This window comes from Helianthus annuus, chromosome 12, assembly GCF_002127325.2.
Source record: "Helianthus annuus cultivar XRQ/B chromosome 12, HanXRQr2.0-SUNRISE, whole genome shotgun sequence".
In the NCBI taxonomy this organism is placed as follows: Eukaryota; Viridiplantae; Streptophyta; class Magnoliopsida; order Asterales; family Asteraceae; genus Helianthus; species Helianthus annuus.
The window spans coordinates 11048975-11076700 of NC_035444.2; the positions used below are offsets into that span (position 1 = coordinate 11048975).

Genomic DNA, 27726 nt, shown 5'->3' on the forward strand with positions numbered 1-27726 from the left:
ATAATCTTCGCGGGGAACAAACTTTCAAAGCCATAGCGCCCCGGGACGACGTACCCTGGTGCTATGTTTGATTTTGACGTGATGTACTCCAGTGGCGGAGCTAGACTTTAACACCAGGGGTATCCCAAAAAAAAAATTACGGTGTATTCATAAAAAATCCTTTATAGGGGTAGCCTCATATTTTTTTAGGGGTATCCTTTATATAAAATCGAAAAAAAAACAAAAAATTAACACTGCGAAACACTGCAAACACGACTTTGAGCCGTAGCCCGTGCTACGGCTGCCACAATGCTGTCTCCGCCCCTGATGTACTCTTCGACTGCGGAAGTACTAAAGATGAGGATGTCTTCTACTTTAACTTAAATTATTGTTATACTTTTACATTTCGGGCCAATAAAGAAAGGCATCAGAATCAATTGAATTTTTTTCTTATATAATCTCCTTTGCCACAATTTTGGCTTATCGTCGTTCTTTTTTTGGTTGTTGTTAAGTTTTTTTGTTCACTTTGAAAAATATATCCTCCTCTTCCTCCCATTCTTGAGTTTCAAATCAAATCTGAAAGAAGAAAAAAAGAAAAATGGTGGTGATACAACAACATGAACATTCTTTAACTCTTATAGATTTGAATCCAAAATATCCACACGACGAACATGTATATGATGATGAGAAAGATTTGATTAGCCATCAAGCCTTTCAACGTTCATGTGATCGATGTGATCAAAAAATCACTTTTTTCCATAGGTATCACTATAAGTGTAACCAGTGTGACTACTTGCTACACAAATCGTGTTCAGAGCTTCCCATAACATTAGAACATGCATCCCATCCTACACATACTCTTTCCCTCTTTCGAAATGAGTCACCACAGAATTGTCATGTGTGTAAATGTAACATTTTGAAAAAACAACTTTGTTATAATTGTTCTCCATGTATGTTAAGCATATGTTTAAATTGTGGTAAGAATGAGGCACACCACAATACTATTTATCACCCTAGCCATCGACACCCATTAGTTCCCACAAACAGGGAGATTTTGGCTATGTGTGATGCTTGTGGTAATGAACATAAAGGGGTATATTATCACTGTATCATATGTTTTCTTCCTTTTATCCATAGGGATTGTGTTTTTAGTTCCAAAAGGTTGCTAATTCAAGACGGTACGTGTGATAAATTCTTTCATACTCACCCACTTGTCCTCACATTTGGATTTTCGAAAATAGACCAGCAAGCTAAATTTTATCCAAGATGTAGGGTATGCAACAAATCCTTTTCTGATAAAGAAAATCTTTGGGTCTATAAATGCGAAAAATGCAGATATTATGCCCATCTTGGCTGTGCATATTTAAGAAGTGAGACCTCCAAGTCAGGTAAATCTAATTCTTACTACTCACTATTATGATGGGTTAATTGCATGAAATACGTATCATACTTTTTCCACTAATTGTTGTATACATTATGTTAGTTTTTAGGGTGTTGCTAAATTTATTCATTAACCCTCTTTTTATTTTATTTTTAACGGCAAACCCCCACTTGTATAGTTGTTGTACTTAATTAATTTGCATCCAATTTTCTTTCAGAAACTATTTTTTTAAAATAATTTTTCGAAAAACGCTTTTTTAATACTTTTTCTTCATAATTTTTAATTTATATTGTTTTTTCAGAAATATGTTTTATTTGGTGCAAATCTACGATTGAATTAAATGCAAAAAAGTATGTTATATTTTGATGCAATTAATTGCCAATTTTATGAAAGTCTTTCTTCTTTAAATATCTTATGATTAATAATTATTTAATAACCAAGTAGTGTGTGTGACTATATATCAGCCGCAGAACGTATAACCCCAGAGAGATACAAAGATGATCATGGTGTTCTCCATCTCCCCCTCTCCGACCAAAACCTCGAAAAAGTCATTGACTTCTTTTTCAAAGAAAGTAATCATGAGAGGAGCATAACTCATCATAGTCATCACCATCCGCTAATTCTTGTGGATGCGCAATGCAATGACATTACAACAATGACTCAGAATGACGCACGATGCAATGCATGCTTGATACCAATCCAAATGAAGATGACGTTTTACAAGTGCAAATTTAATGGCCAAGGATGCAACTTTCTTCTCCATGAGTGGTGCACCCGCTTGCCTCCTGAATTAAAAGGCTACAAATATCACCCAGAACACACCCTTCTTCTCTCGACAAATGAAAGCAATGAGTTTGCTTACAAAGGGTTCAGGTGTGATGTCTGCATATATCCTTACAATGGGTTTTATTACTCGTGTGTCCAATGTAATTACAAAATTGATGTTTGGTGTGCATTCATACCTGATAAAATCAAACATAAATCTCATCCAAATCACCTACTTTCAAGCAATGATGGGCATAATAGATCTGGTGAAGACGGCTATTGTCGTATGTGTTTGTCCGGTTTCATCGATAACAATGAAATTTCATTCAGTTGCAGACAGTGTGGGTTTCATCTACATCTTGGGTGTGCTTTGTTATTGCCCGAGACAATTAGGCACAGGTACGACAAGCACCCGCTGAGCCTAGCTTACTCCCCAATTGAAAACCATGAGGGTGATTATTTCTGTGAAGTTTGCGAAGAGGAACTTAATCCTAATGCTTGGTTCTATCATTGCCATGAATGTGTCCAGTCCATACATACAACTTGTGCTCCGTTAGTACCTCAAAGCAAAGCATACCTTTATGGTGGCTTAAAGGTTCTTCGTAGGCAAATAAAGAAGAGACGCATTTATAAACCTGAATGTCACCCGCACCCTCTTTCATTTCTCTTAGGGTCAAGAAGTGATGGTGAATGCACCAAGTGTGGTAAAGACATCTATTATGATTATATCTTAAAGTGTTCAGGGTGTAAGTTTGTAATCCATGCAGAAAGATGTTTAACATAGTAGTACCTCATTACTTGAGGTATCAATAAGAATTATCTATCTGTATTGTATTGCTGATAATAAATCATGTTTATATATATAGTATTTTAACATTTATGATTCCTAATTCCTTTTATTGCATCAAACTGGTTGTTGTTGTTGTTTGTTGGTGACGAAGTAAGCTTATTAGTTAGTCCGATGATCAGTTGGCTTTTGATTAATCTTAAAAGAACATTAATAAAACAAAGGTTTCAACTCGAAAGTTTGCATCATTGTCCAAATTTGACTAATGAAATTCAAACCAACTGATATCATAATAAACCCCTAAGCCCATGTCGATCTTTACAATCCCCTAAATTGGTCGGTGTTTCCCATGACCCAAACATCGCTGGCCCAATCTTATAGTTGAATCTTGTGATTTTTATCAATGTCGTCATCCCTGGCCCACATGTAGCTGCCCCCGCTGAAATCTTCAAAAAAAAAAAAAACAGAAATATATCAATACCTTTATCCCTATTGGGCATGATATAATACCTTATTTCTTTTGTCATTAATCCAGGCCCATACCCCCTTTCAAACTGATACAGACACAACCAAACACCAACAAACTAATGTAACATTGCCCGCCCTGAACATATTTTTAGAACTTTACATATATTAATGGCTACTAATGGTGGGAAAGAAGGATCTTATGCTTCAATTCTTAATGGATGAAGAGTAATAACTAAAGAATGAGTCTGATTAGGTTGGGAGTGAGGGATAACCTTAATGGGAATCAGTCGTTGGTGTAGGTATATCAATGAGGAGTTTAAGGATTATTTGATAAACAATCAACCAATGAGGAAGAGTTATGTCCTGGATGAGTGGGTGAGTGACGGAGCCAGAAACTTTTTCTTATGGTGTCATTTTTTATGGATACCCCGGTTTATAGTAATTCAGAGTCGAACTTTTTGGATCGGTTCGGATCTAGTCGGATCGAATCACATAATAAAAGCAAATATCACAGTAAAAGTACAATATCAATGAATAAAAACACATAATAAAATTACAAAGTCGTTTGAAATATATAAAAATTTTCATTTAATAGTTGCTATGTACGCATTTTCGTGTTTTGAAAACGATTCATAATGTTTTCAACTAGTATTCAAGCATGCGCTTCGTGGCGGGTTGTAAGAGGTTGATGGTGAAGATTGGAGCCCACGCTTCGCGGCAAGGTCGTAGGGTTGATGGCGAGGATGTATATGTCACGGCCCACGTGCCCGGTTTGACCAGGTTCGGGAGCCGCTGGGCAGGAATCTCGTGGTATTTAATTTAAAGCGACAGCGGAAGTCTTTTAATACAGGATCTTTTTAATACTAAAAATGTCCGCTTACTTTATTACATAAAGTTTAGGGATAAAACCCTGTAATTTACAATAAGGTGATTTCACGGGGAAATCTTTATTTCTCAAAATATGTTTCTTTATTTATTTACATTGAGCCACTCTTTTAAGCTGATAGCTTCACGGCACTTTTTTTGGGTTACACCAGATCACCTGAAACATGTTTGAAAAAGGTTTTGTCAGCGGGGAAATACTGAGTGAATCATTCTTTTTATGTAAAACAATATTTAGTTATAATTTACAGTATTAAGAGCGATTACAATGTTTCTACATGTCAACCATATACCCACGGTATTGTCACTCGACCACCTATTGGCTATCTCGTTGTCCAATAGTGTCTGTGACTATGGTCATATCACCCCTTGGCTATCTCGTTGTTCAATGGTGATGGATTAACAAGTAATGTATACAAAACCCCACATACCGCCTGTAATGAAGACTACAAAGACTTAATCCCTGTAATTATAACTTTGAAAATAGTTTGGAGTTTTGTAAAGTAAATTTGGTAAAAAGAGAATGACTCACATTGCAGATTTAACGAGTAGTGTATAAGCCTACTGATTTGCCTTGTTTAATCCTAATTTAAATAACAATGCACACAAACTGGGTTAGTAACTAATACAACATTTACGACAATTCACGAGATTAAACCCTCACAACGATTGACAAAGTGCAATACTTAAATATCCAGCGGATTCGCAACGAATAACAGAGCATAGCCCAAATATAGGCAATACCCAAATATCCTGTCGGAATCACGACGAATAACAGAGTATAACCCTAAAGCGGGCAGCACTTAAGCATCCGTTGGATAGTTTCAATCGATTGGATATTTAATCGTAGCAGCGATCGAGTTATTACCCTGTTTTGCGGTAGCACTTCGTGGATTGTGTGTGTTTTAACACTGTTTCGACTATAACTCAGAGTACAATTTGAAATTGAACGTTGAACAAACGCAAAGAACCAAGTCCCACTGCCCTCTATTTATACCCAGAAATTCGCCCCCCTCGCGCCACGCGAAAGATCTCCTTGTGCACGTCGCGTGGCGCGAGAGACCCTAGTCTACCATAGGGTGGCTTCGTGTCTAAGTAGCTCAGCTGAGTTGGTTTCGCATGCAATTTCAATTTCTACAGCAAACTGTCGAGATAATACTAACTAGGTTTCAACTCGAAAGTTTGAAATCCATGCAAGATGTTTAACATAGTAGTACCTTATTACTTGAGGTATCAATAAGAATTATCTATCTGTATTGTATTGCTGATAATAAATCATGTTTATATATATAGTGTTTTAACATTTATGATTCCTAATAATTCTTTTTATTGCATCAAACTGGTTGTTGTTGTTTGTTGGTGACGAAGTAAGCTTATTAGTTAGTCCGATGATCAATTGGCTTTTGATTAATCTTAAAAGAACATTAATAAAACAAAGGTTTCAACTCGAAAGTTTTCATCATTGTCCAAATTTGACTAATGAAATTCAAACCAACTGATATCATAACAAACCCTAAGCCCATGGCGATCTTTACAATCCCCTGGATTGGTTGGTGTTTCCCATGACCCAAACATCGCTGGCCCAATCTTACAGTTGAATCTTGTGATTTTTATCAATGTCGTCATCCCTGGCCCACATGTAGCTGCCCCGCTGAAATCTTACAAAAAAAACACACACACACACATTGAAATATATCATTATCTTTTTCTCTATTGAGCCTAATATAACACCTTATTTCTTCGGTCATTAATCCAGGCCCAGACCCCCTTTCAAACTGATACACACACAACCAAACACCAACAAACTAATGTAACATTGCCCTCAACATATTTTTTTAGAACTTTACATATATTATATTGACTTTGGCTTTACGTATATTATATCCAGTGTTAGATCCACACCAACGAAACAGAAAGAGGGAACTCACGAGAGCAGGGGTGGGGGTAGACACGACAGCTCACCAGCAGCTTTCTGGAAAGGTGTGTGTTACAGTCGTGTTGTTACTCCAGCGATGACGTTGATTAATGTTTAAATGTCTAAAACATAGTTTAAACCAACAACGGAAGCTAAACGTAAAAGCTCAAACATGAGTTAGAAACCACAATGTTTAATAAAGCCATTAGACTCGTCTCGGGAATACAAATCCAATGATATATAATGTCCAAAATCTTTTTTTTGCCCTAAAAATAAGGAGAATCAAACTGTACAGTCCGATTTAAAAGTTTGTTTACGGATAATTTTCTATGCACAAAAACGTTTATTACCGAATACGTCAGCTTCCACCCCTTGAAATTTAATTACGCATGTCTTAAAAATGTTGGAGTTAATTACGCAGCTTAATTACGCGGTCAAACACACTGTCCAAATGCCTTGGTCAAATACGCTGATCAATTATGCAGCCTAGTCAATTTTGCTGGTTAAATGCGCTGGGTTCCAAATACGATGAGGTTAATTACACAGCTTACCCAACATGAATGTTTACAATAAATTCAATACCACAAGAAATCTCTTAACCACTCTATGTAAATTTCTCACCCAACTCTTTCTAAACCACTAACTCTTAGGATTGTCTATCTAACCTAGAGTGCGGAATCCCCTATATCAGATTATCACATAAAACAGTAGAAACAGAATTATATTAAAACAGTCTTCTATTGATTATCCAAATTTTCAGTTTTACAATCAACTCAAGACTCACACAACTTCACAGCCTATCTCTATAATCTTGCCTCTCTCTTTCTCCTACGAATTCTCTCTCTCTCTATCTCTATGTTTTCTCTTTCTAGAATTCCCTAAGGCTTACAAACCCTAATCACAAAACATGTTTATATACCACATGTCTGTGAACTGGACTTCTAACTGGGCTAGACTATTCTCCAAGCCCATTACAACAATTAATTCACTAACCAATAATACTAAGCCCAATACAAAATATCCAAAAACTAAATAATTAAACTATTAAGCCGTTGTCACAAAATATGCACCAACAACAAGTTTTGAGACTTGATACCGTCATCCTTATTACGGCTCACTTCGGGTGAGGATCGAGTGCCCATTTTGGCCATGGATTCAAGAAAGAAAAGAAAATGAAGAAGAGAGGAGAGAAAAATACCTAAATAGCAAGCACCGAATGTAAAGATATATTCCAGTTGTGTTGATCTTTAAAAGAAAAGGGAGTTATCTAGTCCCCTAAATATCGCAATGAGGTCCCAATGACTAGCTTATAACGACTAGTTTGAATTTAAGAAGAAATATGACAGTTGTGATTACTTACCACATTCGCCAGAGTGGGGGCAATTGTTAGGGCCTAGTTTTGATTTGTTATGGATCCGATATCCTGAGACATATTATGGATCAAATATCCTTGATGTGTATTACGGGACCTCAGGGGATCAAGGATCCTTAATGTTTGCTATGGTTTCTAATAATTGATTTCGTATTTTACATGTGTTTATATGCAGGTAAACTAAGTAGTGGACTGAGTCTAAACTGAAATCTCGCTAGGAAATCGTTGAGAGGCTGCACGTGCTCATTCCACAAATTAGCATGATTGTCGCACATTTTGTTATTTTTATTTTAAAAAAGGATCGATCAAGTTATAACACACGATTGACACAGCATACACAACTCATCACCTTCTATTGAACTCATCTCACACATTGTATCAAACTTGATCGGTTTGCGAAGTTGTATTACACATTGTTGCTTAATAGAAATCAGTGGTAGATAGTTTTCAGAGTTTTTTTTCCCACACTAGTGTTGGTGGAAAAAATATTTACTATTTTGGTGTTCCTTCAAAACTATTTACCAAAATAGTGTTTTTATTCATTTTGTATTTGCCTTTTCTTTTAATAAAAAAAATTTATTAATTTTTTTCTATTAAATCAATCCATTGTTAGCATTTTTATTCGTTTATAAAAGAATAAAAATGGAAAAGAATAAAATTGTTTCTTTCTTTTTTCTTGTTGACTCTTTTTATTTACATATTAATATCGTCTTTTAAAAACTTAAACCTCTACAAAACAATAATTCTTTTTTTTCCAGAGTATATTCCTCATTCAGTGAATATTATATTATAATTACATTAGGAAGTCAAGAAAACAGTGAAAAGATGTGGTAAAATTATTAAATCTCATTACTAGAGTAAAACCATTAAGTAATCATCTTTTTTTATCATATCACTAAGTTAATATTAAAAAAACAAATTCGTTGTTCATAAATTCATACCATTTTGTTTTTGAAATTGATTTTTCTTGCTATTTTAACCCAAGAATGTTAGTATAAGTTTCATTACAGTTATAATGTTTGATTAGTTTTTTTTGTATGTTTTTTTTATTTCATTGTTTAAATTTACTGTGAATGATTTTATTAGCTTGTCTTTGACATGGGCTGGTTGAAAAAAATTTATAACAAGATGGAAAAGGGTAAAAGTATTTACCATTTTAGTGTTCCTTTAAAACTATTTACCAAAATGTGGTTTTTATTTATTTGAGTTTTTTCTCAAACTAGTGTTGATGGAAAAACTATTTACCATTTTGGTATTCCTTAAAAACTATTTACTAAAATAGTGTTTTTTATTAATTTTGTGTTCTCCTTTTCTTTTAATCAACGTAGTAAACTTTTAATTATTTTTTCTATTCAATCAATCCATTGTCTACATTTTATTTCTTTTATTATAACATTTCTTCCAATCAACCCAATACCTTTTTTATTTATTTTCTACTTACGTTTTCTTTTAATTAACATAAAAAAAACTTATTGAAACCTATTTATCCATTGTCTCATTTCAGTTGCTAATGCTCTTTCTGGCCGAGCAATTGTATCCACCCATCTTTTGTTCATAAGTAATTTCTTGATTGTATTTTTTTTTTTTTTTGTATTAGTAGATAGAGGAGTAGCCAACTAACAAATTTAATTGACTTCTTTTGACAGAAAATTTGTTTTTTCTCTTCTAACTTCTTCTCATTAATTGTATAAAAAAACTCTAAATACACCTTGTTTAATTTTTTTTTGGGTCAACTTTCAGAGTATATGTTAATCGAAGAAACAAACATATTGGCTTGATAAAAAAAAAGTATCATAAAAAATAAAACATTTATAGGTTAATTGTAAAAAAAACTATATGTTTGTCAACTTTCAGAATATATGTTGATGGAAGATAAAAACATATTGGCTTGATAAAAGTAAAATATGATAAAAAATATCATTAACATTAACATTGATTATAAAAAAAAAAACTACATTGCGTTAATTGAAAAACATGTATAATAAAAGAATAAAACATTAATAGGCTGATTATATAAAAAAATATATTAGATTGATCGAAAAAAGGTACAATAAAAGAATAAAAACACAAGTGAACTTATTGAATATAAAAAAATAAAGGTTAATTATGTTGGTTAAAAGAAGAGGCAAATATAAAATAAACAAAAACACTATTTTGGTAAATAGTTTTTAAGAAACACTAAAATGGTAAATACTTTTTCCACCATCACTAGTTTTGGAAAAAACTCTCATTTATTTTGTATTTGCAATAGACTTATTCTTTTTTTATTCAATTAATTCTTGTGCGTATTTTTGTTATACCTTTTTTCAATCAATCCGATATGTTTTTTTTTTCAATCAAATTATTTGTGTTTTATTTATTTTGTATTTACTTTTTCTTTTAATCAACATAAAGAACTTATTAATTTTTTATATTAGGAAGGAACACCAAAATGGTAAAAATTAATAAGTTGTTTATGTTGATTAAAAGAAAAGGTAAATACAAAATAAATAAAACACAAATAATTTGATTGAAAAAAAAAACATTTCGGATTGATTGAAAAAAAGGTATAATAAAAAAATAAAAATATGCACAACGAATTGATTGAATAAAAAAAGAATAAGTCTATTGCAAATACAAAATAAATGAAAACATCAATTTGGTAAATAGTTTTGAAGAACACTAAAATGGTAAATATTTTTACCATCAACACTAGTTTGAGAAAAAAAACTCATGAAATTCAGTTACCATTACAAACCAAACCGAATTATTATTCGGTTTAGGGCATGTTTGGCTAGGCTTATTTAAGTTAAAAGGGACTTTTGGGAAAAAGACTTTTTGAAAAAGAGTTTTTAAAAAAAAAAGTGTTTGGATTAGCTTATTGGATGAGAAAAGCGTCAATAAATTGTTTTTTAAAAAGTGTTTGGCTTAGCTTATTGATGTAAGGGGTGTTATAAGAGGTAATTTGGTAATTTGATGTTTGAAAAGTCATAAGCTGATCAAGAAGTCACAAAATGTTAACTTCTCAAAAACTCATTTTCCTTCTATTCAAAACGTCATTTTAAAAAGGACTTTTGTATTTGCTAAACACTAAAACTCCTTATTGACTTTTTGATTAAACGAATAAATCAATAAATTGGTTGAAAAAGCTTACCCAAACATGCACTTAGTTTGAAATTAGGTTTAATTTTAGCCTTTTAGGTTAATTCGGATTTTAATCGAATAATTACATAAATATAAAATCAATAATTAAATAGAAAAAAAATAGTTGATTGACGAAGAGAAGAGTGAGGGTATATAATTAAACTTCAATCAATAGATATGAAATAATAGGCATCTCTGGATGAGACTGAAGAACAAAAATGGGAACTGAAATCGGAGATTCCTCCGGTGCCGGAACAAGCAACGATGCCGGCACCAACACCTCCGTACGGCGGCGGTTCCCTCTGGCGGCTCAACCGGAGGTAATGAGAGCGGCGCAGAAAGACGACCAGTACGCTTCTTACGTCTACGAAGCCTGCCGTGACGCCTTCCGCCACTTATTTGGTCAATATCTTATCTTATTTAGGGCTTTATGTTTTCATATATATATATTGATGTGTTTTAATTTTTGTGTTGATGTTGTGGTAGGTACTAGGGCTGCTATATATTATCAGAGTGAGGTTTGTTCCTTTTTTTTTATTTAACTTTAATTTATGTTTGTAACAAAGTTAGGGTTATAGTTGTTCTGTTATTTGTTGTTGTTATAGGCCTTGATGATTATATTGAGTTCAACTATATATGTTGCATATCTGATTCTTGAACTTGTTTGGCATCATATGAATTCACAAAACAAGCAACAATTTGTTGGCAGCTAATAATTTCCGACTCCACAAGTCGGTAGAATGTCGGATAATAATGTTATACCCATAGTTGTTAAAAGCCATCGCCTCTTGCACGTAGGCCCATTTGGCCATTTTTCAGGCGAGGCAGTTGCGCCTTAAGTCGAGGAAATTGCGCTTTAATTCTCCAGGTGATGGTTCAGGTGCACATTTCGACGTGATTCCTAGATTCCGGAGAGTTTCCGGCCAAATTTTCTAAATTCCGGCAAGATTCTAGCCAGATCCGTACTTAGGAAAACTACTTTTCTACTCTAATACACTATTTTAGAACTTTTGGTACTAAATAAATGATATACTTTTCTACTCTAATACACTATTTTAGAACTTTTGGTACTAAATAAATGATATAAAGTGTTATATAATAGATTTTGTTTATTTTATTTAAAGAATAGTATTTTTTTTCTAATTCATAATATATTTTTAATATTTTTTCATTATGCGCTTTATTTTTCTCAGGCCCTTGCTTTTTTTGCGCTTTGCGCCTAGGCCCCAGGCGAGGCTTATGCGCCTTGAGTGCGCCTAACGCCTTTAATAACTATGGTTATACCAAGTCGGGTTAGGATAAGTCAATTGTTTAAAACTCGGATTAATCATTAATGTTTATCTAGCAAGTTGGTTACTTGGTTGGAAATTAGAATAGTAATTTGATTATGGTTCAAAGACGTTAGTTTTCCTAGCAAGTTAGACTAGTTATAAATAGATGATTCTAGTTATGAATTCATCAAGAAGAGTTGTAACTTGTAATGTAATCAGTTTTTAAGCTATTTTTCTGATTAATATATGTGAGAGTTATTCACAAATCTTCGTTGTTCTTACCGTTCGGGACTGGAAAATTAGTGCTCACATTGTTCCTATCTCATTTCATCATATACTCTTTTATGCACAGTCCGCACCGGCCACTGTTTTTCAGTATTTACTTTGATGTTTAAACGATGAATATATCTATATTTTGTGGTGGATATTGTTGATCTTAATTTCTTTAACTTTAGTGGTGTATGATTATGTAGACAAAGCTTTTGGGCCAGATGCTTTATTATATTTTAACAACGGGGGCAGGACAGCAGACACTGGGAGAAGAATACTGCGACATCACACAGGTGCCAAGATTATAGTTTTTGATCGATTGATCTATATATTTATGAGGATGATTAGCATGAACATAAGTAGCATGGGGTATAAATGCAAAAGTTAATTTGTAGTTAAATGCATAAATGAATGTTTTTATAAACCATGTTTATCTTTAACTCAACTGCCAATCTATGTAGTTAATATCCCAATATATCAATGATATATCGGTTATCGGTCCCCTGCCGAGATAGCGGTACAAAATATCGGTCAGAATATCAGTACCGATAATATCAACGATATTGTCCGATATAGGACCGATATTTGGTCGATAAATCACCGATTTTCCCGATATCAGTACCATTCATCTTATTTCTACCGTTCATTTTTCTTCTTATTGCTGCTATTAGTGTTTTAAGTCATAATTGTTAGTTGTTACTGTTAAATGTTAGTGTTTTAAGTCTTAGTCAGTTCTTACTTGTTACAATTGTTAGTGTTAAATTGCTATATATATAAATTTAGTATGATATTAAAATTACCGATATCTCACCGATATCCCACCGCGATAACCGATATCTCAAATATCGGTCCTTGACCGATATCCGATATTTTACCACATTAACTACTTAGCTGCCAATGCTGTTATATATTGAATGTTCAACCTGTAGCTTCTAGATTAGGCTTACTTCTCCTTAACCAACATAGATACAAAATCCTTTATATGATTAAGGTTTATACTTGTAGGTTGCAGGTTCATATGGACTTCCTCCAACGCCAGCAAGGCGTGCCCTTTTCATTGTCTACCAGAGTGCAGTTCCCTACATTGCTGAAAGAGTCAGGTTCATTCTCGTTTCATGGTATTTGTGGTTTGCAACTGTGACGTTGCTAATGTTTTGTTAAGCATATAAACTGTAGTCAACCATGAATTTGCAGCTCTAGAATTGCTTCACGTGGTATTGCCTTGACCGAGTCACTGTCTGATGATCTAGAAACTTCTAGAAGCAGTCAAGATCAATCATCCGCTATTCAAGCCTCTTCTCCTTCACCAGTAGTTTCGGTTTCACGTCTTTCAAGATTGAAAGAGAAAGTTGACAGGCTTTGGTTGCACACAGTTCAGAGATGGCCCGCAGTATGTCATTTTACATGTATTTTGATCTTATAGATTGAAAAATTTTAGTTCTACAATTTTAAATTTTATCAAATAAATATTAGTTTTATATACCAAGAGATTGTATAAATTTATATGTATAACTTTCCCTCTAGTTAGTACATAATTTAACAAGATATAACAATATATCGTTGGTTAATAATATTTTTTTAAACACAGGTGCTTCCGTTAGCGCGTGAATTTTTGCAGCTGGTTCTTCGTGCTAATCTTATGTTCTTCTATTTTGAAGGTGAGTATTTTTAGATGTACAGTAGGTGGAGACATAACAGTTTATTATTTTTATATTGATAAATGGCCAAACAACTTGGTTATATTGCAGGTCTATATTATCATATATCAAAGCGTGCAGCAGGCATTCGTTACGTTTTTATTGGAAAGCCAATGAATCAAAGGCCTAGGTTTTTCATCTTACCTATATATCTACATGAGTAAAATGCCATTTTCGTCCCTGAGGTTTGGCCCATAGTCACAGGAAACGCTAAAGGACCCACAAACCGCGTGCCAGATCGTTCGTACCGAATCGCGGTACAGAAACGTCCCAATCGCCTCTGGTACGCGACTACGCGTACCGGATCGCTAAATTGAACCGTTCCTGATTGTGTTCTACAATAGTGTTCCGATTGCTAAATTCATGTTTTTAATCAATCCGAAACACGTTTCCGGTTGTAGTGGCCGGCGCTCCGGGCCTCCGGTACGGCCAGATTCATGTACCGGAAGTTGAAAAGCCAATTGATACTCATTGGAAAGATGTATTACAATTCTGTTTCCCCCTGGTTTTAATTGCCACAATTTAACTTTTCACACTACAATTGCGGCTATTTTACAGTGTATAAGAGAGGCAGATGAACAGTTTTTTCACACTACAATTGCCGCTATTTTATAATTTTTTATATATATGATACGTGTACCATACTACAACAGTGGTACGCCATAGGATACACTGTACCACGTAATGAATGAGCGTTCCCAAATGAACCTACCTCCCAACGTACCGATTTTTAGAAAGGCACGAACTGCGTACTGGTTTTCGTACCGCATACCGGAGCGTACCGCGTTCCATGTGACTATGGTTTGGCCAGTTTTGCGACTTTCGTCCAAACGTTTGTTTTTCCGCATCTGATCCAAAAGGTTTAAAATCTTACCATTTTCATCCGACTCATTAACTACATTCATTTTTCTCGGTTAAGTCAAAGGTATTTCCATCTTTGTTGCTAACTTAAAGGGCAATTCGGTCTTTTTCACTTTATGTAAAAAGACCGAATACCCCTGAAAAAGACCGAATTGCCTTTTAAGTTAACAAAAAAATGGAAATACTCCTGACTAGGGGTGCAAATGAGCCGAGCCGAGCTCGAGCTCGATTAACTTATGAGAGCTCGGGCTCGAGCTCGGCTCGATACGACAAAGCTCGAGCTCGGCTCGTTGGTTTTTTCTCAAGCTTGAGCTTGGCTCGTTTATTTTCTATTAATTAATATATTAAATAAAAATAATATAAAAAATAGACTTTTTAGGCTCGCAATCTCGATAAGTGAAGCTCGGGCTCGGGCTCGTTTACTAAATAAGCTTATTTTTAGGTTCGAGGTCGGCTTGTAAACTAGTTTAAATAAGCTCGGGTCGACTCGGCTTGTTTACACTAAGGCTCGACGAGCCTAACGAGCTTCACATGCGAGGCTCGAGCTCGGGCTCGATAAACTAACGAGCTTTATTTTAGGCTCAAGCTCGGCTCTCGATAAGTCTTGACTCGTTTCGAGCTTTTTCTCGAGTAGCTCGCGAGCCGCTCGGCTCGTTTGCACCCCAAGTCCTGACACAACGGAGAAAATGGATAGAGTTAACGAGCAAATGAAAATGGCAAGATTTTAAACCTTTTGGATCCAGATGCGAAAAAACAAACCTTTGGACGAAAGTCGCAAAACTGGCCAAACCTCAGGGACGAAAATGGCATTTTACTCGGACTTCATACATGTTTAAATTGTTAAGTATGGTATAATAAGTTAATAACTTTTGTTAATATAATATAATGCAGATACCAAATATTAGGCATGTTTCTATTGGTTCAGTTATGTATTATTGTGGCTGAAGGATTGCGTCGTAGCAATTTAGCATCCATCACAGCTTCGGTTCAGCATACATCCTTACAGGTTCACCAAGCATCACGAGGTCTTAATCTTCTTAACTTAACTATTTAATCGGTTTCATATATCTCTAATTATCATTCTTGTATGTGTAAATATCATTACAAACTTACTAATTACACCCTGAAAGGAGCAAACATGCGACTTAATTGTTCTTGATGATAAAATTAGGCCTTTAAGCGAACCAAACGTTCATGAACTTGTTTGGAAGGAAGTTCGCATATGTTCGTTTATTTAATTAACGAACGGACGAACGTGAACAAATTTTTTTTGTTCATTTAATTAAACAAACAAACATGAACACAGTCTTGTGATACAAACCCATGGGTCGACCCATGTCTTGTGGGCAGCTCCAGATGGGTATTTGACCCATTTAATTATTTGCAAGAATGGGTCTTAAGGGAAATCTCGAATTGGGTCCTTTATCTTGTAATGTTTCAGTTTTCAGCAATTAAATCTATCAATTACTTTTTTTGAATTCTGGGTTCTATCATCTTGTCTGTGAACGTTCGTTTATGTTTGTTCGTTTGTTTTCCTTTATATTTTAGTAAAATACTAAGTAGTTATATTTATATAAAGTTATATTTATATAAATATAAACATAAAATGGACTTTCTAACTACTTAAACAAATATAACTAATTAGTAACTGGGTTTTCTAATAAGAAAAATGAGTTTCCCAATGAAACTTATCGAGTTATCGTATTCAGGCCGAGGTCTGCCTGTTTTAAACGAAGAAGGAAATTTAATCACGGGGGACACTGACAAAGGTTATGGGATATCGGACTCTATTACAACTTCAGAGGTATGCTTCTCGACTTATTATCGATTATATATATAGGTAAAGGATCAAATAAAAACAAAATTAACGTACGAATTGAGGGAAAAAGCAAAAAGTGGCGGTGTCATTTTGGTAATTATCAGCAACTTCAAATTACTGGGAAAAAGGAAAAAGCGGCGGTGGCAATCTGGTAATTATCACCGACTCGAAACACATGTACCCGAAACACACATACCCGAAATAACTGTTGTTGCTTGCCCGAAACACACACACATACCCGAAACACGTGTTGCTGTACCCGAATTGGGGGGGGGGGGGTAGTGTAATTTTGATAATTACCCTACAATTTTGATAATTACTCTACACGACCAAAATTACTCTACATGAACTTTTACAAAATTACTCTACAGAAGCTCAAAATTACTCTACTAGAGTAATTTTGAAGTTGCTAATAATTACCAAAATGCCACCGCCACTTTTTTTGACTTTCTTTCAATTCGTACGTTTCGTACGTTTATTTTATTTTCACAGGAACTTAACTCTATATATATATTCAGTTAGGTCAAAATATCAATATTTTGAAGTTTTTAAATTCCTTTTTAATAACTGCTTTAAAAATGTATCATGTCAGTTTAATGCATATTCATATTCTTGCAGTCTTCGTCAGTTGGTATCAGCAAATGTACACTTTGCCTTAGTAATCGCCAAAATCCAACCGCAACTCCTTGCGGTCATGTGTTTTGCTGGTATCGTCTCTTTATGCCTACATCGTTCTCGAGAGGTGGCAGTTTCGGCCCAATTACATATAAATGGGTCAATTGGGTTTTTTGTTTCAAATGGGTTAACTAAAAAAAGTTCACCGCATAGTTGTTAATAGCGAATAGTGACAAGGTATGCTACATAGCGAATAGCAACCGCTATTTTATATATAGCGATAAACTAGAAAAAGAATTTTGAAAATTTTTATATGTATATTATATCAAAACACCTTGATATATATGCTATTTTACATGTATATTTAACAAAAACCTATAAATCCAGCTATTTTATAGCTATATCTAATTGCTATTTACATTAAAAAAAAACTAACGCTCAGTTCCCGAGTTACTTAACGAGGGATAAGAAAAGAAAGTAAAAGTGAGAAAGGAAAGGACGAGAAAGGAAAAAAAAGATGTCTTTCCCACCATTTCCTCCCAAATCGGAAGGAAGAAAAAATTAAAGAATTTTGCCTAGTTTTCCTTTCATTTCCCATCTTTTCCTTCCTTAAATGAAACTCGGGAACACGACATGTTTTATTTTCCTTTCTTTTCCTTCCTTAAATGAAATTCTGGAACACAAAATATTTTTACTTTCTTTTTAATTCTTTTCCTTTCCTTCCATTAGTAAACTCTGGAACACAGTGTAACTGTCACTATGCACGCTATTGGTCGCTATGACCCAAATAGCGATACTTGGTCGCTTTGCTACATAGCGCGCTATAGCGGTCGCTATAGCCGCTATTGACAACTATGGTTCACCGTAAGAGAAACTGGTCAAATGGGTTAAAAATTACTCGTGTTTTTTATTTCATACAACTTCCTAAATCATGTTATTGAAAAAAATAGAATGTTATTATCGGTTTCTTAAATATTTTAAAGATTAAAATGCCATTTTTATCCCTGAGGCTTGGTCAGCTTTGCGACTTTTGCCCAAAGGTTTGTTTTTCCGCCTTAGGATCCAAAGGTTTGAAATCTTGCCATTTTCATTAAGCTCGTTAGCTTCATCCATTTTTCTCCATTAAGTCGGAGGTATTTTCGTCTTGTTTGTTAACTTACAGGGCAATTGGGTTTTTCACTTTATGTAAAAAGATCGAATACCCCTGAAAAAGACTAAATTGCCCTTGAAGTTAATAAAAAAGACGGAAATACCCTGACTTAACCGAGAAAAACGGAAGTTAACGAGCCGGGTGAAAAGACAAGATTTCAAACCTTTTGGATCCAGATGTGGAAAAACAAACCTTTGGATGAGAGTCGCAAATTGGCCAAACCTCAGGGACAAAATGGCATTTTACTCTAATTTAAAATAGGTAAATTGGATTTAAATAATCTCAACTTACTCAATTTGGCCGATAATAATCCCAACTCAGTTATTGGCCGATAATAATCTGAACTGGTCTACTTTTGGCCGATAATAGTCCGCCGTTAAAAATGGCTTAACGGAGTTATGCTTTTTTCCGAATTACAAACCGATATTTTATGGAATTTGATTAGAACGAAGATACGAGTCGATTTATGTAATACTTACCTCGAAACGGTGCTTCAAACGGCTTGATTTTTGTTAATTGGAAGTTTAAACACCCGAATTGAAGCACCGTTTTGTCGTTTGGGGTAGTATTTCGAGGTAAATTTTACATCAATCAACTCGTATCCTCGTTCTAGTCAAAAGCCCTAAAACATCGGTTTGTAATTCGGAAAAAAAAAGCATAACTCCGTTAAGCTATTTTTAACGGCGGACTATTATCGGCCAAAAGTAGACCAGTTCGGATTATTATCGGCCAATAACTGAGTTAGGAATATTATCGGCCAAATTGAGTAAGTTGGGATTATTTAAATCCAATTTGCCTTTAAAATATCGAGAAAAAAGTTTTTGTGGATTTTAACCATGTGTTGACCCGATACCTGACCATTATGCCACCTCTACTTTTCGTTTATCTACCTCTCTCTCCCAGGCGCTCTCTAATATTGGTTGAGTTTTTGTGTAGGAATTGCATTATGGAATGGTGTAATGAAAAGCCCGAATGTCCTTTATGTCGTTCTCCTCTAACGCATTCAACATTAGTTTGTTTGTATCATTCAGATTTTTAACACCCAATTATCCCACAAGAAAACGCATGTTTTTATGGCAAGTAAAGCTTTCGATGAAGGTGTGACACGAACCATAATGATCATATTCCAGCTTTTGAGCGTCACGTTGATCTATCCATCTTGTATTCTACATGTTATGTCGCATGTAAACATTATTTCACTTGTAGAAGTAATTCTAGTTTAGAATATTTTTTCACTGCCGAAACAAACGATACGAAAATGCAGAAGTCGTATAGACAAATATGTTACATTTACTTGGCATCAACAAATGTAAGGGTAACTCTATTGATGTATTGGATGTGGTGTTTATTCTTCTATATATTTTTTTTTGAACGGGAATTGCTACTCCTACTCTACTTTACACCAATAATTATAAACTACTCATTTGCTCAGGTTTGAATCTGGGACCTCTCAGCATGTGCCCTACATTGGCAAACTTTGAACAAAGTGCGAAATAATACACCACAAAACAAATTAAGAAAGGCGTGTCGGCGTGATACCAAATGAATTTGTTTAAAACAAGATTTTTTTTTTTTTAATTCCTACAGAAGAAAGAAGAAAAATGAGATAACCAAAACCTCCTTTATGGGGCCCTTTTTGAGGACCATTGTCTTGCACCTACCTTAGGCGCAGCCAGTGCGAGTCTTTGACTACATAGTGTATAATCATTAGTCTTCTAACTTGTTGGGTGATATAAAGTGAATGTTTATTGAAGTCGACGCACAAGGCAAGTGACTAGGCGAGGTGAGGCGCAACTTAAGCGTCTCAAACACACTTGAGCTGTGATAAAACGCTGAAACTAGCAAAAAATATGCTTGGCCCAGACAACAGCTGCCTGAACTCGTCAGAGCCGAACTAAAACCTTGTAGAGTTGAGCCAGTTGGCGGATGCATGAAGTAGAGTTTCATGAAGAGCAAAGATAGGGGTGGAAATGAGCTAAAGTTAAAAGATGCTAAATTGTTTCTTTTGTACGTAAAAGGGATAAAAAGGCTGATGGGAAGCATAACTGCTCATGAATAATAAACAACGTTGTGAAGATAAATCTAATAGTTCATAGCCAGTGGCGAAGCTTGAAATTTTTTACGCGGGGGTCGAAAACGTATATACCCAAAAATTTCTATAGAACCGGGGGGTCGAAAACATACATACCCAAAAATTTCTATACGAAAACTACATATATAACACTATTGGCCGAAAAGTTCAGGGGGTCGGGCGCCCCTCCCGGCCCTTCAAAGCATCGCCCCTGTTCACAGCTAGATTATTAATTGTTTTTTATTAGAATTTATATTGCTATATATAATTTGTATCTTTCCTATTTGTGTCTCTTGATTGTTTCGGCGTGTGTGCTTTTTTGCACCCTAGGCGACAAGTGAAGCTTTACACCTTGAGTGCTCCTAGCGCCTTTGACTACCTTGATTCTTGGGATACGAACGCGTCAAATCTCATATCTTCGTGTATTGAAATGTGTTCCATTGAACTTTCAACGACTGTAAGAGGCTAAGACCAATCTCACCTTGTGTATTTATCAACTCTGGAGAACATGACAAGTATAGCAGGCCGAGGTCATGGAGATTACATGTGACATTGGTAGCCAATTTCAACGTCGTAGCGATGTCTGCCCATGCATAACCAGCAGCCACAAATAGACTGTAATCATGTGATTTGTGACCCAATTAACAGGATTCTTTTACAAATAGACTGTAATCTAACCCGCATACATAACCAGCAGCCACAAAGAACACATGAGTTGCAATAATCAACATACCATAAAATACTTTACAAAATCGAAAACACAGCCAACGCAGCATATAACAGAAAAAGAAACCATCCTTGCATAAGATCAATCACGAGAACAGGTAACCCGTGTGACTACAAGTCTTCGATAGCATAGACGGAAGCTTCTCTCTTCTAAGTTATCTCCACAAACAAAACACAACATTCAAACCATTACCAACCTCCCTTGAAAACTTATATAATCCTTAAAATACATATAGGGCTGCCTCATGTTGTGTGCAGGAGATCCTGAATACGAAAAATCGGTTTCAATACAGAAATAATTTTCTTCAACTGTATGCATTATAATATAATTTAAAGCAAAAGACAAGACCTTATAACTTGTGCGATTATTTGGCAGGCGCAGTTGTTGTTTCGGGATGATGCACATGAACGTCTTGAGGAAGGAGAACACATTTGATCTTCAACTCTTCGAACAATTTCTTCAGTTCTAAAACTAGTTCACTTCTTCGCTTATTCTTTTCAGGGAAATCTTGAAAATTCATCGTATGATTGAAAAAAAGGGCCATGTTTATCTTGTTTACATTTTCAATCTCCTTCACAACAACGCTGTGATTCGGGTGCCATAGTTGGGGATTCTTCTCCAAATATCTGAGACATAAATAGCAATATTATTCATAATATAACCTAAATTTATACAAAAAAGTATATTGTTAAATGAGTAAAATGCCAATTTTTAGTCCCTGCGGTTTGGCCAGTTTTGCGACTTTCGTCCAAAAGTTTGTTTTTCGCATCTGGGTCCAAAAGGTTTGAAATCTTGTCATTTCCATCTGGCTCGTTAACTCCATCCATTTTTCTTCGTTATGTCAGGGGTATTTTTGTCTTTTTTGTTAACTTAAAGAGCAATTTGGTCTTTTGAATACTTGTACATTATGCTAAATGCTTGTACATAAGTGAAAAAACCGAATTGCCCTTTAAGTTACCAAAAAAGACAGAAATACCCCTGACTTAACGGAGAAAATTGGATGGAGTTAATCAGTGTGATGAAAATGGCAAGGTTTCAAACCTTTTGGATCCAGACGTGAAAAAACAAACCTTTGGACGAAAGTCGCAAAACTGGTGAAACCTCGGGGATGAAAATCGCGTTTTACTCTTGTTAAATTGTTAAAAGTTATGCAAAGAAAAAACTTAAACTTACTTTTTAATCTTGTCTTTCAATAGCCCGATCTTCTCAAGTGGTGTTGCGAAATCGATAGAGAAATGCACGTTATCTCCCATGTCCGGGCTTCTATAGAAATTACTGATCGGCTTTGTCGACAAAACCGAATTGGGATAATATATCTTCTCGTTATCAAATTTCAAGAAAACCGTCGTTAAGATATTCATCTCTTCAACTATCAGCTGTTAAATAAAAGTAGTAAATCATTGATCAATTTCATGAGTGAAGAAAAGAGTTTAAATAACAAAAGTTGTACATATCGTACCTGAACCCCGTCGATGACGCAACGATCACCAACATCAAACGGATGCATGATGAAAACAAACACAATAGCTTCGAAAATCGTCTTGCAAGTGTTTCCAAATATAAAAGCAGCCACAACAAGCTGTGACGAGAGTAAGACGAGTACTTTGGTGGTAGCGATTTCAGTCAAAAGAAGCCACACGACTAAGACTATAACAATCAACACGGCTGTAACAAGCTTGTCCAGTTGTTTTACTGCTGTCTTGGTGTCACTTAACGCGTGTGCTAAAGCTTTACGACCATTGAAAACTTTTACCTGACATAACGTAACAGAGTGACATGAATGTCGATGAGCATTTATTATCTTTTTCTTGAGTTTGTGAGACTATGATCATAAAACTCATGGGGATTTCGGAAAAAGAAACTAAGGAAATAATCACTTCGTTCAAAATTTAACCAATAGTACTCAAATTTGATCAAAATATATGTATCCTATACATAGGGTTGTAAACAAATCGAACGTTTAGCGAACAGTTCGGCGGGAAGTTCGTTTATGTTCGTTCGTTTAATAAATGGACAAACATGAACAAGAATTTTCGTTCGATAAGTTAAACAAACGAACATGAACAGAGGTTGTGTTCCTTCGCTTATGTTCATGAACGTTCGATAATGTATTTATTTATGTTCGCTCGTTTATGTTATTTGTGTCGTTCATTTAAAGGTTCTTTTATGTTATATTTTTCTTTTATTGGTTTTAGTTTTTTAAAATTTGAAACCATAGTTATACTATAACTCTGTAAGCCTACGCCAACATCCTTCATTTAACCATTTCAATTTCAAATTGTGTTAAACCTTGACAAACTTCTTAATTTTTATGTTAATTATGTTTATAATAATTATGTCAACTATATTAGGATAATTGTGTTAAGTACTTATATTTTTTTGGTGGTTTCTTCATAACCTTTCTAATGAAAAACGCAAATTTTATTTTAAAATGAATATATAACGTTTGTTTGTGTTCATTTTATGTTCAGGAACATTTGTTTGTGTTCGTTTGCGTTCGCTAACGTTTGGTAAGTGTTCATGAACAATTCATGAACATGTTCATTTCCTTAATGAACGAACAAGAAATCCCATTTAGTAAGCATTCGTGAAGCGTTCATGAACATGTTCATACCTTAATGAACGAACATGAACAAGGCCTTGTTCGTGTTCTTCGTTCGGCTTGTTTACAGCCCTACGACTATACATCTTTTTACATCATATGAATTAGATAGAAGAGTCTTACCACCCATTCCGTTAATGTTTTTCGGTCAATTTGACCTTTATCAGCCACGTCGATCATCGGAAACACAACATCTACCTCTTCCTTGATCATGAATCTCCTTAGATCCAAATCTTCAATGTATCTACAATGTAAAAACATAGCATCTATAAATAAATCACGAACAATGAATAAATGTCGCGTGTTTTGAAGTATCTTGTAGATGTAGACATTCTTACGTAAAACCAGGCTGTGCAACATTTCTAAATATATGATAAGCAGCAGCAATCGCTTCCATTTCACTAGTAATCTCCTTATCGGCCGATTCCGGCGGTCTATCATACGCGCTTTCTTCAAGTTCGCCGGAAAACGTCGAAAGCCCCGATGTCGATATCACATCAACCAACATTTTCATAGTCCAAGCCGACACTTTTTCTCGTTTGATTTGATGAAGTTTACTTACGTCAATTACATCTTTCGTTTTCGCATCTTTCCCCTTTCTCTTCACCTGAAAACTCAAACGGCTTTTACTTGCCGCAGGCATTTGTAGAGATTCCATAAGCGGTGGGCCCGAAAGGGTTAGAAGAACATACTGAAGAAAGAACGATTCTTGAATTCTATCGAAGAAATTGCTGACGTGGAATGACGTCGCCAAGATTTTAAGAAGCAAAGATTTTAAAAGCCATAATATGGCACCGACCAATAAGGAAACGATAGTCCACGTGACGTAATCTAATGCGCGAGCTGCGGTTTTCGATCGTTTATCGACTTGTTCTTGGGTAGTAAACAATGTTGTCCAAGTAATAAGAACAACGATCAACCAAATGCATACTTGAACGCTCTTTTTTAACCCGTGAACGAAATACAACACCTTTTTTCTCAACAAGAAATTCAGTTCTATCAACAACACGATAAAATGCATAAGCCAATTGGTGACTAGCATACCACAAATGATCACCATTAAGAGCACAAGCCATTTGTATAACTTCAAGCTCCAGATTTCGTAACGCTTTAACTCGTCGATCGTCAAGCTACAAACTAGACTACCCAAAAGCAAGAGAAACACTAGCCATTCAAACAGAACTTTCATCTTCACTTTCTTATACTTTAGCTTCTTTCGTATGTTCACCTTTTTGTAAATCTCTTCGTCTTCGTCCACATCAGCACCTCCTGCACCGCCCGGTGACGCCATTAACGGAGTTTTCGGAGTTATCGAAATAGTTCTCGTTGTCTCTTTACCATTAGGCGATGCACGATTCGATGCGATTCTTGCAGGTGAGCTTGAGGTTTGTCCAACTGGTTCAACCGTTTCATCGAACATGTCGTGATCGATCAAAGGCTGTTCACCGAATCTGGATTTCGGTTTGGAGTAAATCGATCGGGCTAACGTTTTACGCCTGGTTAACGTTTCCGGATTGGGGATTTTTGGAGGCCTGTTAGGGCTTGGCATGAAAACTGTATTTTCCGGATGCAAATCGACAGATTTTCTATGAGGTGACTCGACAACACCTCTAGCGTTTTTCACATCTTTCTCTTCGCCGGAAATTGTTACAACCACTTCACCTTTTCTGTTCTCGGCCATACTTATCTCCCCTGTTTTTAAGCTTTTACCATATGCATCCATTCAAGGTTAAAACCCTAGAATTTTACAGTAACAGATAATAACAAATTACAACTAATTAAACAGAATTCAACTTCAAATCTCAACCCTAAAACTTTACAGTAACAGAAAATAACAACTTACAACTAACTAAAACAAAATTCAAGTTCAAAATTTCAAAATCAACAGCTGTTTTTGAGCTTTTACCTTATCAGTACAGATTATGAAGTCAATAACCGAAAAATCACTAACTAAACTCCAATTAAAACAGAATTTAAGCTCAATAACAACAAACTGAACGCATTCATCAAACACAAACGATCAACAACAACTACGAAATCGATAAACGACTAATGTACAGGTGAATCAACAACAAACTGACGGAGATCTGTTACCTGAGACTGAAGCAGCGTTCACTTCACTCGTTAGTCAACTAAATGAAGATTCAGAAGAAATAACATCAATCTAGGGTTAATGTTTCTAGAGAGAGAGAGAGAGAGTCAGTTATTGCGTTGTACGATGCATTAATAATAGAAAATTTAATAGAAAGATGGTGAAGTTGAATCAATGATTAAACAAAAGCTAAAAGGAAGACTAAACACGTGTTTTTCCTTCTAGAAAACTGTATTTGATGTTAAGTATTCAACTGATGAAGATTATTGTGTAACAGAGTGACCGGAGAAGATTCCGGCGACGATTCCGGTGACCGGAGGAGAGGGAATATTGCTACACTTTTTAAAAGGAGACAATAACTTATAAGGTCACGTGATAGAGCCAAAAGTTGAAATTGTGTAAGAAAGGGGGTTGGTTAGACCATTGACCATATGCTTAGTGGAAGAAATCCAACCTTTGGGTGTTTTGCGCTATGTAATAATCCAGTCAGCAATGGGTTTTATGGAACGTTTTTTTAAAATGAGTGTAGTGAGAATGTAGGCATTATAGTAAAATAAAGAATGCATGTGATTGGGCAAGAAAACAAGAATGCATGTGATTAGCCAAAAAATTGAAAGTTGAGCGTTGAATAAAAAACGTTGCAGCCCAAAATCTCCAAAACAACGCCCATGGGGGCGGAACTTCGGGCGTTTGGGGGCGTTTATTTGTAAAAAAAGACCCCAAAAAGGAACGACTACGGGTGGTCTTATAGGGTTATATATAACTTGAGTGTGTAGTGGAGTTATATATGTATGAGACTTTATATGGATGTATATATATGCGTGTGAGTGGGGAAGGAAGGGTACGATGTGATATACATCACGGGGAGACAAAAAACTTACCTCATAGCACCAGCCATAGCAGTGTAGCCGGACGCTATAGGGCGCCATGCCCTGCCCCAACACCATATACAGCACCACTATATAGACTTTTTATCTTTTCAATTACCAACCAATAAACATGCATATCTACACTAGTGTCATAAATTATATTCCTTTGATGGTATTCTAATATTAAATAATAACATTTATAAAAGACTAAGAAAGATGTACAAAAAGTTATTTTATTTATCACTTATGAGTTATGAGTCATGTATTTATATTTATCTCTCATGTAACAAGTTTTTTACGAGTAATTAAAGTTACGTTTCAACTGAGCAAGACGATTAATCTACAAGTTTAGCAGTTTTTTCTGATGTCATACATATTGGTGTTTTCATAATCCTAAATGTATGTTGAATGGTTAAGTTGTGTTATACATTAAATCAAACTTGGCGTCCTTAATAGGCATATGTGGCATGATTTGGTATTTTGGTTGAACTACCTTACAAGTTGTGATATAAAAACATCTTGGAATTGATGAGGGCATGTGTAGTCATAAAGCCCTCAAAGGGGCGTTATGCGCCATGTGGCATGCCACGTCAGCAAGGGGCTTTATGGGGCTTTATGCAATTTGAGGCCGTAGTCATAAAGCCCCTGTGTAATCATTACTCAATTAATTTAATTTTCAATTTTTTAAATAATTTATAAGTTTTATAAAATAAAAAAACATTTCATTAAATAAAAAACACTACATTAAAATTAAAAAAAAAAGTTACACTAAAAAAAATTACACCTAAAAAATAAATTACACCTAAAAAATAAATTTATTCTTCGGTGTCATCTTCGTTCTCTCCTTCTTCCTCTTCGTTTTCTCCAGCATCTAAACCTACGTCTTCAAAGTTCCCGTCTTCGAATTCCTCAACCATTTCTTCCTCGGAATCTTCGTCGTGATCATTGTTTAATCGAATTGGGCGAATCGCCCAAGCATGCTCAACCAAATCCGCCTTCAACGTGTTATG

The 27726-nt window shown here is 35.1% G+C and overlaps 3 protein-coding genes across 4 annotated transcripts; 2 read left to right on the top strand and 1 right to left on the bottom strand.

The window, feature by feature from the left end:
• Positions 1-478: 478 nt before the first annotated feature.
• LOC110894065 lies at positions 479-2986 on the top strand. The gene is made up of 2 exons (XM_022141234.2): positions 479-1367; positions 1825-2986. The coding sequence occupies exons 1-2, from the start codon at positions 578-580 to the stop codon at positions 2907-2909; spliced, it is 1875 nt and encodes a 624-aa protein (XP_021996926.2). The 5' UTR covers positions 479-577; the 3' UTR covers positions 2910-2986.
• Positions 2987-10810: 7824 nt separating this feature from the next.
• On the top strand, positions 10811-19713 carry LOC110894066 (peroxisome biogenesis factor 10). The gene is made up of 11 exons (XM_022141235.2): positions 10811-11074; positions 11159-11190; positions 12417-12506; positions 13219-13313; positions 13408-13603; positions 13802-13871; positions 13962-14040; positions 15663-15796; positions 16481-16575; positions 17209-17297; positions 19292-19713. The coding sequence occupies exons 1-11, from the start codon at positions 10891-10893 to the stop codon at positions 19392-19394; spliced, it is 1167 nt and encodes a 388-aa protein (XP_021996927.1). The 5' UTR covers positions 10811-10890; the 3' UTR covers positions 19395-19713.
• Positions 19714-21025: 1312 nt separating this feature from the next.
• LOC110894068 (mechanosensitive ion channel protein 10) lies at positions 21026-26200 on the bottom strand. 2 transcript variants are annotated; one of them, XM_022141237.2, is made up of 7 exons: positions 25850-26200; positions 24094-25458; positions 23879-23999; positions 22613-22906; positions 22327-22529; positions 21502-21779; positions 21026-21416 (listed from the first exon to the last, which is right to left on the bottom strand). In XM_022141237.2, exons 2-6 carry the CDS (start codon positions 25434-25436, stop codon positions 21518-21520), a joined length of 2223 nt encoding a protein of 740 aa, XP_021996929.1. In that variant the 5' UTR covers positions 25437-25458; positions 25850-26200; the 3' UTR covers positions 21026-21416; positions 21502-21517. The 2 variants fall into 2 exon arrangements, with proteins under 2 accessions (XP_021996929.1, XP_021996928.1); XM_022141236.2 differs by having other exon boundaries at positions 24094-25492.
• Between the last annotated feature and the right edge of the window lie 1526 nt (positions 26201-27726).